Genomic DNA, 17,945 nt, shown 5'->3' on the forward strand with positions numbered 1-17,945 from the left:
GACTTCCCAGCTGCCAAAGTTAACAGTTGGAATGATGTGCACAAAAGAGTGGATAACCTTAATTGTATGGTAGATAAGAGATGAAGATTTCATATCCACTATATTATAAGGATGAATATGATGTGTTACCTGTTACAGTAATGAAGGGGACATAACGAAGATTGCAACACAGTGGTAAGCAGACAACTTAAGGGCGCACTCACACTTGGCCATCTGTTCTCTGCCCGAGCATGTTTACCCCCTAAAGTCTAGATAGTTTGGCTAGTGTGAGCATGCCATCTGTGCTCAAGCCGACTCAATTCCTTGGCAACAGCACGCTTGAGAGAGGAGTGATGTAGCCAAAGTACAGATAATGAGATGACACGCAAGCGCACAGACGGCGTTCCTGGCGTGAATTTATTATGGATGCCTTACTAGTCGGCACCAGAATTGCCCATCACTTGGACTTGAACATAAAATGTGTGAGAATTAACGTGTGTGTAGGCCTAGGTGTGGACTAATAAAAGAGGGAGAGAGATAAAAAGGTGAGAGCAGCATAAAGCAAAGCAAAAAGGTTTTCTTGACCTCTGCCTTAAGACCCGCTGTGTTCACTCACATTGTCAGATGTTGTTTTTCTTTTTCCTCCCGTCAGCTGTTATAATGCTGCCTTTACGCACGGCGGTGGAGACAAACCCTTAACAATATTGTATGACTAATATGTGCGATTGCCTAGTTTAAAAAAATAATGATATCCATACATGTGCAGAGCGATCAAGATTAAAACGTGAAATGAAACACAAATTGAGACATTAACAGTAAATGAAAATAACAGTAAATTAAGGGGGTTCCATTCAAAAAGTTCTGGCAATAGAAGCTTTGAAACAAACTTCAGTTCAGTAGTTGCTGCAAGTGCCCCATCTGCTGGACAAAACACTGAACACACAGGAGGATCATAGTGGATCTCTCCTATATTAAACCATCCTATAAACTGAAATATGGTGAATGTGCCATACAGGGGATGGAGACAATAACAGGAACTATTGTTTGCAACTTGTTGGAGTTTTGTGAAGCTCATAAGTCATAATGTTACTTTTAGTGACGCTGCAGGAGCTGTTGTTTCATCTCAGTGACCTTTTTGGAGGCTGTAGTTTGTTGTTTTGATCAGAGTCTTAAACACATTAGTAACCAGAAATATAGAAAGCCATATACACTGTAAAAAAAAACTTCAGAAAAATAGTCTTGTAAATAAAATTTTATTAAAAATAATTATGTTTTTTTGATGCCGTAGGTGTACAGAAATATAATGTCAGTTGTTTTTGATATTTTCGTGCCAGCAGTTGAAAGTATAGATATAGAATTAAGTCAACGTAACAAAATAGTTAAGGATTCATCTAAACAAAAATAAATGGTTCCTATTAATATACATTCAATAACCCATAATGACAAAGTGTAAAAATGTTTTTAATTTATTAGCAATTGTAATATCTGCAATAAGTCTTATTTACATAAGTATTGAGACCCTTATTTAGGAACTTTATAGAAACCAATTAGTCAAAACAGCTTGGGGTCTTCTTTGCAAATTCTCTGTAAACTTGGAACACTTGGATGACACAACATTATTGCCCTGTTAAGAAATAACAGTGGCTGAATACGTAGTACAAAGAATATATCTGTTACTTATCACAGGACAGTTTGTTATTTGCAATTGGTCCATTAACAAAAATCACTTGCACTTGTAAGAGACAGACATATTTAGAATAACAAATGTCTTTGTAAATTGACCCTCTAATTGATCACACATCAGGAAAATAAAACGTACAACATCAAGAAACGGATCTATAAACTAATGAATAACTATCTTAGAAGGTGCAGTGTGTAATATCTGAATATTAATTGGCATCTAGTGGTGAAAGTTCTAGAATATAACGCTCCCTAGGTAACCCCTCCCTTTTGAAGAACAACAGAAGCTACAGTGGCCTTAGGGCTTGTGTCCACCTAACACCTTTTTCCAGCGTTAAATGCTGGCTGTGCGCTCGGGAGTGTGTCTACTGAGCGTTTTTTTCGACCGCTTTTTTCAAGCGTTTTATGGGCTGGGAGAGAGAGCGCTGAGATCGGGGTAGAAAAAAAGCTGATCGTCACCTGTCAGTCAGACCTATGATCAACACTAGTTTAACTGTTTAGGCTTGCTGTTTTCTATTTAAATCGTTACATTTTAATATGAGTAGTCTTATGAAACAGAGAATACTTTCCACCATCCTCTGTTTGGATGAGGAGTTATCGCGGCTCCTGCAAACACACACGGAGCAAGTTGTAGGCTGACGTGTGCGCATGAAACGATCCGTAGTAGATAAAAATACAGCGAATCAAGTGTTCGCCTAATCTGCTCCCACAAACTGGCTCTCCTCCCTCTGTTCTGGTCATTTTAAGTCACTATTTTCGTACAGTTTCGGGTAAACAGAGACGGAAAAAGCAGTTTCTCTTCCGTCTTCTTTGTTGCCAAGGCGACGAGTCCCGACGATCTACTATCTGATTGGCCCTTTGAAAAAAGCGGCGGTGACGTCCCCGCCGCCTTTCTGAAAAGTTAAACTTTTTTCAACTGGAAAAGCTCGAAGCGGCCGCACAAAAAGGCAAAAACGCTGGGAAAAAATGCGCCTTTTCTCCGAGCGGCCGCCTTTTGCCGAGGCGGCCGCTTCTCATTGGGAATCAATTGAAAAAAGGCCCTTGCGGTGGGAAAAAGGCCCTTGCGGTGGGAAAAAGGCGTTCGGTGGACACGGGCCCTTAGTTTAGAAATAAGTTTGTCCATTTTGTTCTAGAATCACAACAGTGCAAAATGGCGGCCTCCTTTTTATTTTTTACAAATTATACAAATTGCAAATAATAAAACCACAGACAGGCTTTCTATTCATTAAAAAATATATGAAAACAAATTGATTTTTTCGACAACATTTTTTCACATAAATAGAAACAAAAAACATTGGAATTGATGTTGTTTTCGGGAAACTTTCTCCAAGCAGCCGATTTCAACGGCTCTAAATGTTGATGTTGAGTCGTATATCATAGAAAAAAAGTCCAAAACCATCATGAGTTTGAAATTGTTTGTGAAATTTGTCAGCGAGTCAGAGAGTTGGACAATGATTTCATCAGATATCTAAAAGGTTTCTTAGTGGCTGAGGGTGGGGGCTGCTTCACTGAAGGCTCGGTCTCCAAATGTTCGAAGCTGGATGGAAAGCAGACCCGTGACCAAGGACCGCAGCTTCCGGGACGGGGCGTAGGGCTGGGGGAAATCAGTGAGGTATTGGGGGGCAAGGGCATGGAGGGACTTGTAGGTGAGCAGGAGGGTTTGTAGGTAATGCAGGATTTGATGGGGAGCCAGTGGAGATGGATGAGGGTGGGGGTGATGTGCTGCCAGGGCCGAGTGCGGATGAAAACTCTGTTACCATAGTCCAGCGGGGAGGTTATGAAGACGTGGATGAGTGTTTCTGCCACGGACACAGATAGTGATGGGCGGAGTCTGGAGATGCTCTTGTGGTGGAAGAAGGCCAATTGGAGAGACGGGTGTAGAGGATGGTATGGGAGACTGTGTCGAACGCAGCTGTGACGTCGAGGAGGATCAGGATGCTGATACAGCCTGCTCTGGCAGTGATGAGTAGGTCATTTGTGATTTTGATGAGAGCGGTCTCTGTGCTGTGGTGGGTTCTGAATGCAGATTGAAAGGGTTTGTGAAGCTCATGATTCAGTTGTGGCGGCAACTGCTCATTCCATTTAGTTTTTTTGATTTTGCTTAGGAACGGAAGGTTGGAGATGGGAAGGTAGAGGTTGGGATTGTCAGACTTTATAAGGACAGGTGTGACAGAGGCCATTTTAAAGCTGGTGGGAACCGTGCCGGATGACATGAAGAAGTTGATGATGACGACCATGGTATGCCAGCCTTGACAAGGCCAGTGGGCTTAGGGTCTTAGGAGCAGGTGGCTTTGGAGACCAGTTTAGGCCACATCCACAGGGGAGGATGAGGAGGAAGAGCACTGGGAGGGACAGGCAGCTGGGGGGGCAACACCAAATAGCTGGGGTGTGTGAGGGTGGGCAGGCGATTGGAGTTGCTGATAGATGGTGTCCACTTTAGTCTTGAAAAACTCCTGGAACATGGTGCAGCAGTCAGGGGAGTCGGGGGGTCGCAGTCAGTTGATGGTAGAGAACAGCTTTCTAGGGTGGTTTTGCCGATTGCCAATGAGGGTGGAATAGAATTGGGTCCTGGCCTTGGAGAGAGCTTCTCTGTACGACATGCTATTTATAGGCCTCCAGTTAGACAGTGAGGCTAGATCTTCTCTGGAGCTTCTCCAGCTCTCGGCCGCAGGTCTTCATGGTGCGGAGTTCAGAGTTGTACCAGGGGGGCAGGGCGAGAGAAGGAGACAGTCCGTGTTTTGTTCCCATTCCCACTTTGCCATTCACACATACATTCATTCTTGTAGATAGCAGGCAGCTATCGGGAGCAGTTTAGGGTTCAGTGTCTTGCCCAGGGACACTTTGACATGTGGCGGGGAGACGGGGGATCAAACCACTAACCCTATAGTTGAAGGTCAACCACCCTACCTACTTCGCCACAGCCGCCCTTAAAAATGTGGGGGGGGGGGATCAGGGGCCAGGTAGGTTGTGAGGGAGTTGATCAGGGCTGGTGTGTTCACAGATTTGAGGTTCCTGAACTTTATGGTGCGTTGCTTGGAGGGGGACAGGGACAGAGTGAACAGGACAGTTAAGTGGTTGGAGACAGCGGACAAGGCACTGAAGATGGGAGGGAGAGATGCCAGTAGTGCACACCAGGTCAAGTGTGTGGCCTTCGGCAATAATATAGAAAGCAAAACAGACGATTTCGTAATGATCAAGAATTAGAGGATGATGCATTTCTCTTCATATTTCTGTTTTAGTTCCTTTACTTCTTCTTCATGCTTTTTCTGCAAGTCCTCCATTTGCTCCTTAAGATTTTTTTCTTTGTGGCTGGAGAGCTTGTGTAAGAGATCGTACTCTTTGCCCTTGCTTTCTTCTGCCTCTCTCATTTGTCTGTCATGCTTTTGCTTCATTTCCTGTATTTCCTCCATGTGCTTATCTACCAATGCTGTGAAGTCCTTGGAGTATTTCTTTCGGAAGTCATTGAATTCTTCAGCTTGTTTCCTGGCCTCCTCTTCATAGCTCTTCTTCATTTTATCAATTTTTTTCTTATAGTTATCTTCTAATTCTTCTCTTTCTTTTTCCCCCTGTTCTCTTCTGATTCGATCTTCCTCTTTTCTTATGTTTTCTTGTTTTTCTGTCTCCTGCTTGTATTCTTCTTGTAGCTTTTTGATTTTTGATCGTTCCTCATGTCGTTTCTGATCATCTTCTTGTTCTCGTTTCTTCCACCATTCTTTTCTTTCCTTCTCCCAGCTATCATGTTGCTCTTTCATCTCTTCTCTGCTCTGCTCCAACTCTCTGTCAGTGTCTTTCTTTTCCTCCGATTTTGACCAAATTTTCTTTTCCAGGTCTTTGAGTTTGTGTTCCCAATCTTGTTTTTGAATCACTTCCTGCTTTTTCTTCTCCCCGTCCTCTTTTTCTCTCATATCCTTTTCTTTCTTTCTCTCTTCACGCTCCTTATTAATTTTTTCCTCCATTTCTTTAAGTTGTCTGTTTCTCTTCTGTTCAATTTCTGCTTTCTCTTGTTCCATTCTCTGCTTCACTGCTTCCATTTCCACCTTATGTTTTATTTCTAGCTTCTCTCTCTCCCTCTGCATCTCTTCTTCTTTCTCTTTCAGGATCCGCTTTACCTCCTTCTGTATCGCTGCCTCAGCCTCTTCAAACATCTCTGAGGTATAGCATCTGCCGTCATTTTTCATCATCAATTGGTTTGATTTTCTCAATAACTCCCTGACTTGTGTGCGGTCTGTCTGCTCCTTATTGTTGAAGACCTGGTATCTTCTTCCACAGTCATTTACCAGATTTATCAAAAAGCCGTTGCGGTCTTCTTTTATGAAAGTCTCGATAGACTTAGATCCGAGATCATCTCCTCTGGTGAATATAATGATGATGAAATCTTGTGAATTCTTTCCGAAGTACTTCTTGATCAGTTCCACAGAATCTTTTTCTTCCTGTGTGATGCGACCGATCTGCAGCACCAGCAAGAAGACATGAGGTCCAGGAGACAACATGCTGATGCATTTCAGAAGTTCCTGTTGAACGTCATCATTGGACAGAGTCGTGTCGAACAATCCGGGGGTGTCAACCACATGGACGGGTCTTCCATTGATCTCTCCTTTTTCCTTCTGACAAAACCTGGTCACTGAACTGGAGCTGACCTCAGATTGGAAATGATCTTTACTCAAAATTGTGTTTCCAGTTGCACTCTTCCCACTGCCAGTCCGCCCAATCAGCACCATCCTGAGACAATCTGTGCTCTGATTTCCAGTGTCATCTCTCATCTCATGCCTCTGTTTCACATCCTGCAGTTCAGCCTTCAGTTCAAAAACCATCTCCATCTGAGCCTTGGTGAACATGTCTTTTGTGAAGCATCTAACACTCATCTTCTCCACATAATCCAACAGCTCTGGGATCTGCTTCTTGTCCTTGATGTTGAGAATGACATATCTTCCTCCACAGCTCTGACAGAGCTCCTGGATCTCCTTGTTTTCCTTTACAAAGTTAACAACATTTGGATCTGTAGGATCTGACTCCACAGAGAACAGAATCATGGTGAAGTCATTGACTCGAGAGCTGAATATGTTCTGAATGATTTCTAACTCTGCCTTGTCATCATCAGTGAGGGGACCCACAGGTAGCACCAGGATGAAGGCATGGATGTCTTCACAGAGGGAGAAACACCGGAGTGATTCATCCATCACTGCCTTCTGCCTTTTTTCATACAAAGCAGGCAGCTCCACTAAGGAAACGCAACGTCCACACACCTCTCCCTGATGATTAGCACACTCTGGTGAGTTGGAGACTGAATGACCCAAAATGGCCTTTGCTGCTGAAGTCTTCCCTGCTCCTCTCCTCCCGAATAGAACCAGGTTCAAGGCTGGTTTAATGGTCTTGTCAGTGAAGGTCAGAAAGGTTCCTTTGTTTTCATGCACAATGTACTCAATATTCTGCATTAACAGGTCCAGATTGTATACAAACATAATGTGGAGTCTTCCCTTACATTCTTCAATAAGCTGATCAACAGGGTCAGTTTTATTCTCATTGTGTGTCACGATGACCATTGCGTATTGAAAAGCATCTTGACCAAACAGACTCAGGATGGACTTCAGTGTTTGTCTGTTCCTCTCAGTGAAATCAGAAGGTTTCACTAACAGCAGCAGAACATTTGGTCCTGGAGAACAAAGAGTCACACAGTTCTGGACCTCTCTTACCACATTCTTCATAGACAAACTTAACATGTCTGGAGTTTTCACTACTCTTAATGGTTTTCCTTTCCAGTCTCCATTGGCTGCCACACATTGTTTGGATGGGAAACGTCTTTGGTGAAAACCTTGATGATTGATGATGAAGTTGCCAAGTGTTATCTGCTTGTCATCACTTTTTCCCAGCAGCACAATCCTCAATGCTGTAAAACGTCAGAGAGAAAGATAAAATCAAACTCAGTGTGAGGTTTCAGTGAACTCCAAACTTTGCCAAATTTCTCAATACGTCAAATCAATCTCCTGCAAGTCCTGAACCAATCCTGTACTTGTATCATACCAAACAGTTTTACAAAAGAATTTACATCTTAGAGAAGATGTAATGTTGGTAAAAAAATATTCAATCAAAATTACTGTATGGCGGCTATCAGTGCTATTAGAGTAAATGCTTTTAATCCAAACAGCAGTGAATGATGAAGTCGGGATAGTAGATGGGAATATGTATGTAAGCCCTAAAATATTTTGTATAAATGCTCAATATGAACATTTCTGTATTTAAAAAGAAAAGGAAAGGCAGCATCACATTTCCCCCTAACTGTTCTTTATAAATTCAAAATAGCTAAACATCAATGTAACAGATAGGAGGTACTTACACAGGAAAGCATCTAAGATTTATATATATCCACCAAAAATGTATTTGCAAATACCTGATAAGTAATGAGATTAATATACTTACTGTTATGAGATAAAGGGTTTGTCTCTGATAGTTTCGAAGTGATTATTGTTACCTCATGTATCCCTGTAAAAAGACACATTATTAGTTTACAACTTAATGTTCTCATCTAATGAAGGAAGATAAGAATGGACCAAGTTCCCATTCCTGCGGAAAGTTTTCTGCACTTACCAGCAACTTCAACTCTTTCTAAGATAGAAGTCTCCTTGTGTTGTGTTTCCTTTTGTTTGGGGCTTTGTTGATCATCTGGTAAAGTAGATTTTGCGTCTTCAAATGCTTCATAGCTAACATACTCTCCATTGTTCTCCTTTGCTACTTGACCCAAACGGGTTAACAGCTCTGAACGTTCAAGGTTCTTCAGTTTCAAGTATCTGTATCTACATTTTCTTTTAATGTCTTTTAACTGAGGATGTTCCATGCACTTTTTAATTAAACCGGAACTCTCCCCTTTGGGTTCGGAAATCAGAACCAGAGAATGATCAAATAATTGATCCTTGAAATTTTCAAGGATTCTGCAGAGCTTCACTTTTTGTTGCTCAGTGAAGTCTTCAGGCTGTAGAACCAGCAGGAACACATGAGGTCCAGGAGAAGAGAGTTCAACACAGTTTTTCACATGTCCTGTCAGTTTCAGTTCGGAGATGTTGGGATGCAGGAGATCTGGGGTGTTGATTAGAACCATGCGTTTCTCCTTTAACGATGCCTCAGCGCTCACACAGCAGTCTGGTTCTTCCTCAGTGTTGAACTTAGCCTCTCCGGATATTAAGTTCCCAACTGAACTCCTTTCAGGCCAGCTGTTCCCCAGCAGAATGACCCTCAGCTCAGACACTGAAATAGAAAAGTGATAATTTATTTCAAAATCTACTTATGACACTGAATTGACTTTTTTGTGTTAGTTACATTACATGTACAATAACATAAAGCTATAGTATTGTTGTCCCCATGAGGAATTCTGAGGAATTATAACGACACTGTCAGCACATCTACATGACTTCCAATGTTCCTGAAGAATAGGGAAGTGAAAATAAGTGTCCTTGAGATTGATAGTGGTGAACAACTCCTTTAGCACTGTCAACTCCAGGATGTGCCTTGTGTGTGGTTGATAGGTTAATGTTTTTATAAATGCATTTAGGCGTGGGAGGTCTTTGGGATGCCGATGCTAAAAGGTGACGTCGGCAGACTGCCGGCCACTGATTGGCCAGAGACTACCGGCTTCATTCTGTTGTATTTATATACTATCTATGGTATTTACTCCCAAACGCTCCGGGACTTTGAGTGTATTTTGTCTCGCCGCGTGTAAAATAACAATAACAAAAATAAAAGATATAAAGCCCAGACATCCACATATAAACAAAGATAGTAGTGCAGAGGTAAGATAGTTAATGGGAAGGAAAAGCCAGGGTGCACAGATGGGTTTGAGCCTTGATTTAAATGCAGAAATGGAGGGGGAATCCCATGTCAGGGGGCAGTTGGTTCCACAAGCACGGAGCAGCTAGTGAAAATAACATTTCTGAGAGTTGTGCCATTGGCATGGCTGTATACCAGCGTTTGGGTCGCGACCCCACGTGGGGTCGCCTGGGATTTAAATGGGGTCGCCTGAAATGCTAGTAAAACATGATAAATGGATTTTTAAAATATTATTTAAAAATAAATGATTTACTGGCTCATGATAGGCCCCTGATCTTCGTAGAGGGGGGCGTACGGAGATCAGGGGCCTATCATGTGGAAGTACATTTTAGATATCTTTTAGATTACATTGTTCGGGGCCACAAAGATCAGGGGCCTATATTGAGTTAGGGCTGGGCAATAATTCGATTTCGATTATAATCGCGATAAAACTCACGTTGATTACTTCGATAAGCATAAGACATAAATGCTCGATTTGAAAATAAAAAATAATAATAAAAAAATAAAAATAAAAAAACTGCTGATATGGATTTACCTAACAGCCAATCACGCAGCAGAAATACTCGCAACAGCCAGTCAGATCGCAGTGTTTGCCGTTCATGTCGAAGTACACGCCCATTTCCTGGTGCATGTTTGAGCTTTGAGCGCCGCGGAGAGGAGAGGAGAGCGGAGAGGAGTATTTGGCGAGAAAAAAAAGATAACATGAGTGGAACAGCGGAGGCTGCAAGTGAACCTGCATCATCCGCCGTAGAAGAAGTGGTTGAAAAAAAGGTTCCAGGACGTCCGTTATATGGAAGTGGTTTGGCTATCTTAAAAGTGATAAAGCACAGGATAAGACCGTCTGTAACATATGCCGTCGGTCGGTGCCAGCACGAATGGGAAACACTACAAACTTATTTCAACATCTGAAAAAGTACCATCCCATCGAACACACAGAAATCATGCAAATTCGCGCAACAACAAGCTTTGCCCGCCATCCCACCGCAGCTGTCAGCAGCGCGAGCGGGGCTGTTCCAAAACAGCTGTCTATCGTGTCGTCTTTTGAGGCAATTACACCGTATGAAAAACAATCAAAAAGACATAAAGATGTAACATACGCAGTGTCTTATTGTATAGCAAAAGACATGATGCCCATGAGCACAGTGGAGAAGGACGGGTTCAAAAAGTTGATAAATGTGCTGGACCCAAGGTACAATCTCCCTGGCAGAAAATATTTTTCCAAAACTGCACTGCCTTGTCTGTATGAAGAGTGCCGGGGAAATCTGGAAATCCAGCTTGGGTGCGTGAAATACTTTGCCACAGCCACGGATCTATGGTCCAGTCGTACATCCGAGCCTTACATGAGCCTCACCATCCATTTTATCGACGAGGAGTGGGCTCTTCAAAGCAGGTGCTTACAGACGGCATATTTTCCAGAGGACCACACTGCCGAAATTATCAGCCAAGGCCTGGAGGAGGCACTTGCATCATGGGGGCTTAGTGAAGACCGACAGATGTGCATCACAACTGACAACGGGGCGAACATTGTCAAGGCTGTCTCACTTAAACATTGGACTCGCCTGCAGTGTTTCGGTCATTGGCTTCATCTTGCCATTGGTAAGTAAAACAAACACGGAATAAAGTGCCTAAATGTAAGCTACTAAACATTTTTGTGAGGGGATCAATAATAGTGCTTCTTTTTTTCCTTCCCCCCAACCCACAACATATTATTGGTCTCTCATCAGATCAATTTGATTATTGTTAAAAAATCGAAAATGTTTCCTTTTATCAAAGGAATTTGATAAAAATAATTTTTCAGATTCTGAATTTCATGGCAATATTATAACTTATCACACAATATAAGAATTAAATTACTGTTGTAATTTCTTTCTTAGTAAAGTTTTACAATATGTTATATTGTATATTACATTGTGTTGCTTTTTCATTTTCAGAGAGAAGTGTAAGAGACCAGCGAATCCAAAGAGCCATGGGTGTGTGCAAAAGAGTGGTCAGTGCTTTTTCTTTCTCATGGAAAAAAAAGAGAGAACTAGCAGCTGCTCAAGAGGAGCTCAAACTACCCCCTCACAGGTTGATTACAGAGTCACCAACAAGGTGGGGGTCCCGTCATGCTATGATAGCAAGGGTGCTGGAGAAGGAGAAGGCTATTGCAAAGGTTCTCTCAGCTGATAAAAAAACAAGGCACTTAATCCTTTTATGGGCAGACATCGATGTCCTGGAGTCTGTCCACAAGGCGCTGAATCCGCTTGTTGAGTTCACTGATGCCCTCTCGGGTGAAGCATATGTGAGTGTCTCTTACCTGAAACCTGTGCTGCAGCTCTTTAACAAGGAGGTCTTGAAGCCAGAAGCTGATGACACAGAGCTCACCAAGACCATCAAGGCTACTGTCCTCAACTACCTTAATGAAAAATACGATGCTGCTACTGATGACCTCCTGAACATGGCATCCCTAACTGATCCTCGGTTCAAGACCCGCTACATTGAAGATGACAAGGTTGAGGCTGTAAAATCCAGAGCTGTGGCTCAGATGCTGGATGAATGTCAGACCACATCACAAGCTACTGCTAACACATCCACATATACAGCGACAGCTGTAGGTGGGGGAGATGCTCATGCTGTAGCTACACCAGCCAAAGTACAGAAGAAGTCACTGGGCAGCTTTTTCAATAAGTCCTACTCTGTTGCTACATCTGGTCTTACAGAAGAGCAGACTATTAAGGCTGAACTGAACAGCTACCTGCTGGCACCTGAGGCAGACAGTGAGACCGACCCGCTGGCATGGTGGCAAAACCATTCAACAACTTATCCCAGAGTGAGCATCCTCGCAAAACGTTACCTGTGTATTCCTGCCACCAGCTCACCCTCAGAGCGTGCTTTTAGCACAAGTGGCAATATTGTGACTTGCCACAGGGCAGCTTTGAAGCCAGATGCTGTAGACAGACTAGTCTTTCTGGCAAAAAACCTGTAATGTCATTAACAAATGATGTAGCTTAATGACTTGTTTAAATTGTTCAACTTATTTTTTGTTTCCTTGTAAGCCTACCTCTACAAATATTTGAGATTGTTGCCTCCCTGCCAAAGGAGTTTGATGTGATAGTCACTCAAATATTTTTTTTGTTTTAAACACATTATTTTAGGTAGCATAATATCTGGTTTCACAATGTTTACATTTTGTACTTACGTAAGCACTACGTACTTTATATTTTATATATTAAAGTTCAGTATATAAATGTGCCAGGGCCTTTGTTGATCCACTGTTTTACTTTGTATGTATTGGTTGTGCCTCTACAAGATTCAAGATGTTTTCTGCAGCCCTGCCAAAGGAGTTTAATGTGAAAGAAGTTGGAGCTTTTTTTATTTATTTATATTTACATTATTTTAAATACATCTTATATTGTTTTGTTAGGGGCAGATAAAACATGTTTGTGAAGTTAATTGTTTATATTTAAATGTGATTCAATGTTCCCTAATCACAAATATGCTAATAAACAACATTGTTATGTTTAAACTTTTGAACCCTCTGATTTCTTCAGGCTTCAGCAGTATCACATTTTATATCGTGATTAATATCGATATCGATCAATATCGAAAAAATAATCGTGATAATATTTTTTGCCATATCGCCCAGCCCTATATTGAGTCATAAAAATAAAAATAAACAAAGACTTCAAAGAGAGAAGGAGCTTCGGGATAAGGGATTATTTTAATAATTCCCGAAGCTGACTTTTTAAACCTGTACTTTCTGCTTTTTGGTAATTCTGTGCTTCCAAAAATTATTCAAGAAAAAAGTACTAAATAGCTCACATGGACACAGTTGATTTATCCTTAGTTTTATTCTCAAAGTGCACCAGATTGATGAATTTTACTTCAAAAGTAAAGCATAGTATTGCTGAGACATTAATATTGCCGGCTGCTATCGAAATGTTACAAAAGGTTTGCAGGGATGCCCACTTTGTGCACTAAACCTGGCTACTCTGCATTTGCAACACAGTATAACAAACATGATCAAAAAACGAATTATAGAAAAATAATGTCTCTGATGTCAAAATGGGGTCAGAGCCCAAAAAAGGTTGGGAACCACTGGAGTAAAGGCTGTAAATACTTCTGTTCATATTATATTTGTTTTTATTTTTAATAAATTTGCAAATATCTCAAACCAAATTTTTTTTAGTTGTCATTATGAGGTATTATGTGCAGAATTTTGGGTTGAATAAATGAATGTAATCCAGCGTTATTCTAGGCTCTTACTAGGGTTGCCGCGGTGTGGACATTTTCATACCGAGTAATACACGTGCGTCAACACCGGTGTTACCGGTAACACCACCAGACAGGGTCTTAAAAAAATTAAAATTAAAAAAATATTATTAGGCTTCACCGCAGATTTCAAGAGAAGACGGTCCGTCGGCTCTGTAGGCGCTTACTTTGATCTTAAACATTAGATCGCGCAATTTATTCTTGAACAAAACAAATGCTTAGTGTTTGTAGATCATTTGGTTAAATTATTATGCAATTTGTTCAATATGAGCCACCAGAGCCACCGTACTGTGTTGCCTCATCGAATCAGAATGACTGGTGGGCTACTTCACTTTTACCTGTCTGTAGGCTATCAGAGCCATGATCGGAGCGCAGTTTATTGAATGCTTGGATTAAATTCACTCATTTAAACTCGGTGTGATCCTTGACTCATACCAACCCATATGAACTTTCTATAGTGTTGTCAATAACTGTTGTCGTGCACTTTGAGGTGTGTCGGTGACGCGACGTCATTTTACCGGGGCTTCAGCTCCAAATGTTTTGAGTGAAGCTACCACGGATAGGCCTATATTTGCGGCGTGATTTCCACTGGGGACTTAACATGTTCTCCCCCCCCCCCCCCCCCCCCCACACTTTACAATTTATAATTTTTTCACCGCAAGCTGTCATCGACACAGAGCAGCAGCACACAGACAGCCTGCCGCTGTGTAGGTGCGGGTGTGTGTGTGTGTGTGTTACCTCCGGTTACCTCCCGTTGCTGAATCTTCAACAGTTTGCAGACTACCTAGTTTAGCCTACGTTTTCAGGTTCCCTAGTATTGGGGTTTCATCAAATATATTGCCAAATAGGCGCGTTTGCTTTGGGCTTTGAAGCCAAGTCCTCCGCCATCGTCTTATAAACTCTCTACGGGAGACTCCGCTGCTGTGACGCGGCTCTGCGCTGCACGGAGCAGACACTTTCAGTTTCATTGTTTTCTGAGTAGCCTTATTATAACTTAGAATTTAGAGTAGCCTTAGACATACTAGTTTTTTATTTAGCCGAATTAACTGCCGCCGTCACGCAAAATTGAACCAATTGGCTTTTATGTCTATTTTTTTTTAATAGGCATATGCCTAGACTATCCGGTGTTGCGGCTCCCACCGGTGTGAGCCTCAACACCGAGTAAAACTGGTAACACCTACTACCGCGGCAACCCTAGCTCTTACATAACGAAATGTGGAAAAAGTGAAGCGCTGTGAATACAATCCATATGCACTGTAAACAGCATTTCAACGCCCATTGAAAACTAAAAATTCCTATCTAATTAAACCAGGGCTGTCAAAATTAACGCGTTAACGCAGGGTGATTAATTTCTGGAATTAATGCGTTCATTTTTTTTAACGCATTTAACGCAGCACGCTAGTCTATGTTTTAAACTACTAACCACGGACCTATAACTGCTGCTAACGGCCACGTCTGTGTCGCGGCTGGCAGTTGCTCTCGGAGAAACATTCTGCTCCGTTCACGGGAGGAAACAAACGTCTGCAGTTTTCAGAGGTGTGTGTACGTGACAACAACGTCGGCTACACACAAACACGCACACACGCACGCACACACACACACACACACACTGTAGCGGAGGAAACTGGTGGATGTATCGGTACCGCGCTGATCTGCTTGTATCACAGGTTTCACTTCAGAGGTGTCGGCCAGAACAGCACTTGTGGCCAAAAACGTCAGACTATAAGCATGAGACGAGGAGAGGAGGAGTATGGTTTATCCGCTCTTTATTTTCCTTCTTTCACAGACACAGCAGCATAGATCGCAGGAAAATAAACAATTGGGCTTAAACTCCGCTCGTGAGGAGACGTTACAACAGCTGTTGCGACCCGCGAATCGTGGCCGTTAATAACATGCATAAACTATAGCCTAATTTATAACAGCGATCGGGACTGCATGTAGGCTACTTACTCACTCACGGGTGATTCACATAAACTCAAATAAACACATTTCACATGTGGAATGATCGATTACTGCGGCAACGCTCACACATCCGACCGAGGGAGAAGAGAAAGGAAACTTACTAAACAGACTCTCCGGCCGACTGACGTCACGGCCCTAACTGACAGTTATCCACACTGAATAAAACACATCTTAACACACTGTAAAAATATCAAACACTAACTTATGAACATTGGGGCCTTTTCTACACACAGACACACGAACGAACTGCAATCAGGTTGTATTCAGGATTGCAAAACCATGGATTCACTCAATACATGCCATTATAGCCTATGCTATATTTGCTGAATAGAGACAGCCAAATTTAAGTATGATGTGGTTGTTTTAGTTGATTATAATTTATTTGAAGTAATTACACCATCATTTGGATTTTCAATGAATAAAAACTACATTTAAATGTATATATTCACCTTCTGTCCTTTATCTTTCAATTCATATAACAATATACAGAAAAAATGGTAATTTTTTGGGCCTATTTCGAATGGTAGAATTAATCGTGATTAATCGTGATTAATCCACGGAATCCTGTGATTAATCTGATTAAAAATGTTAATCGTTTGACAGCCCTAAATTAAACATAAAAACATTTTCATACCGAGTTAAAATTGACTCACTGTAAGGCGGAAGATATTCATAGCTGCTGCTGCCCTCCAGGGGTTTGGGATCATCTGTAACTATAAGGATTCAGAAACACGTTCTTTAATAATGTTAACGCTAATGGACATTCTTACAAAACTAACAATTGCATTTTTGCTTAAGGATCTATGACACTGAATATTTATTTCAGTATTTGTGATAAAATGTTGTTGACAAACTCTCAAGCTGTTAAACTTACAGTCAGGACGATCAAGTTCAGGGCTGTGCCTGCCCTCCCCCGAGTCTATAATTTTTGTTTTAAAAAAACATTGATTAACCCTGGGTTCATTTGTAAAAATCCATTTACACTGAGAAATAATAATCCTGTTTATGTGCAGTAGACGTAGTTACAAACCACGTGACAACCGGTTAATGGCCGATGCCAACTGGAGACAATGTTATTTCATGATGTGTCATGTGTGAAATATGTTGTCTGACTGGACTCACCGGCTGCTGCAGTCGCCATGATGTGCTCTGCTGAAAAACATCAGGGCAAATTCCTCTGCAGGACAGAATAAAGAAAATGTAGTTTCTCTGACACCAACTTCTCTCACTCACTCTATGGTGTCTCGCTCTTTGAAAACATGTTAAAATATATTTTATATGAGGACATTCATTTTAGAAGGAAGACATTTATGTTGCGATGGTTTTATAGACAACATCCTCACACACACACACACACACACACACACACACACACACACACACACACACACACACACACACACACACACACACACACACACACACACACACACACACACACACACACACACACACACACACACACACACACACACACACACACACACACACACACACACACACACACACACACACACACACACACACACACACACACACACACACACACACACACGTTTTATGAAATGGCAGAATGTTGATTTCAAGATTTCCTTTCAAGTCATTCCTCAGAGTAGCCTAGGCAACTTGGATACAAAATTAAACGAAATATTACTAATTTTCCTAAAAGTGTTTAAAAAAGGCAGTAGCCTACTAAACAATTACAATTGTCAATCTCTGGTATACAAGTTAAAATAGAAATTTTTATTTTATTTTACCTTTATTTTACCAGGCAATAATTGCTTGAGGTCAAATTACCTCTTTTTTTCGAGGAAGGCCTGGCCAAAATGGCAGCAGTTAAAAAGAATGACAAGACAAACAAAAAGACAGCACAGACATGAGAAAAAAAGAGACAAATACATACATTCCAGTGTATCAACAAAAACAGACATTATTCTTGGAAAGTGCTGGATTGACAAGATTGACAAGTAACTGGCCATCTAGTTGTTAACATTTTAATGATTTGTATAGAGGCCCTATTTGTTTGAAGCTTCCGCATTTAGCTGAGAATGAAAAGCTACACGGTTTCTGTGACACGTCAGAGCAGCTCAGTGAACGTAGAGCGTAGCGAAGTTACTGTCATGATAACAATGTGATGGATAATAGCCTACCGCATTGACCGACACAGGGCGTTTAGCTGCTAGATTCATTCTAATATGTATTTATTAAGTTTTAGATTTGTACTCACCCGTTTGAATTCCTGCTGCGCCATATGCGTG

The 17,945-nt window shown here is 41.5% G+C and overlaps 1 protein-coding gene across 1 annotated transcript; it reads right to left on the reverse strand.

Annotated features, from left to right (window-relative positions):
* Positions 1-1,265: 1,265 nt before the first annotated feature.
* LOC307262110 (uncharacterized protein) lies at positions 1,266-17,945 on the reverse strand. The gene is made up of 7 exons (XM_080042867.1): positions 17,915-17,945; positions 16,810-16,864; positions 16,562-16,606; positions 16,341-16,400; positions 8,242-8,895; positions 8,074-8,136; positions 1,266-7,543 (listed from the first exon to the last, which is right to left on the reverse strand). The coding sequence occupies exons 2-7, from the start codon at positions 16,826-16,828 to the stop codon at positions 4,860-4,862; spliced, it is 3,525 nt and encodes a 1,174-aa protein (XP_079898993.1). The 5' UTR covers positions 16,829-16,864; positions 17,915-17,945; the 3' UTR covers positions 1,266-4,859.

This window comes from Ammodytes marinus, assembly GCF_949987685.1.
Source record: "Ammodytes marinus genome assembly, chromosome: 2".
In the NCBI taxonomy this organism is placed as follows: Eukaryota; Metazoa; Chordata; class Actinopteri; order Uranoscopiformes; family Ammodytidae; genus Ammodytes; species Ammodytes marinus.

Excerpts from the sequence above, each read along its gene's own strand:
- LOC307262110 (XM_080042867.1), bottom strand. Across the intron at positions 16,401-16,561 it reads TGAACTTGATCGTCCTGACT|TTACAGATGATCCCAAACCC; the intron begins GTAAGTTTAACA and ends GAATCCTTATAG. Across the intron at positions 7,544-8,073 it reads AAACCCTTTATCTCATAACA|CATTGAGGATTGTGCTGCTG; the intron begins GTAAGTATATTA and ends GACGTTTTACAG.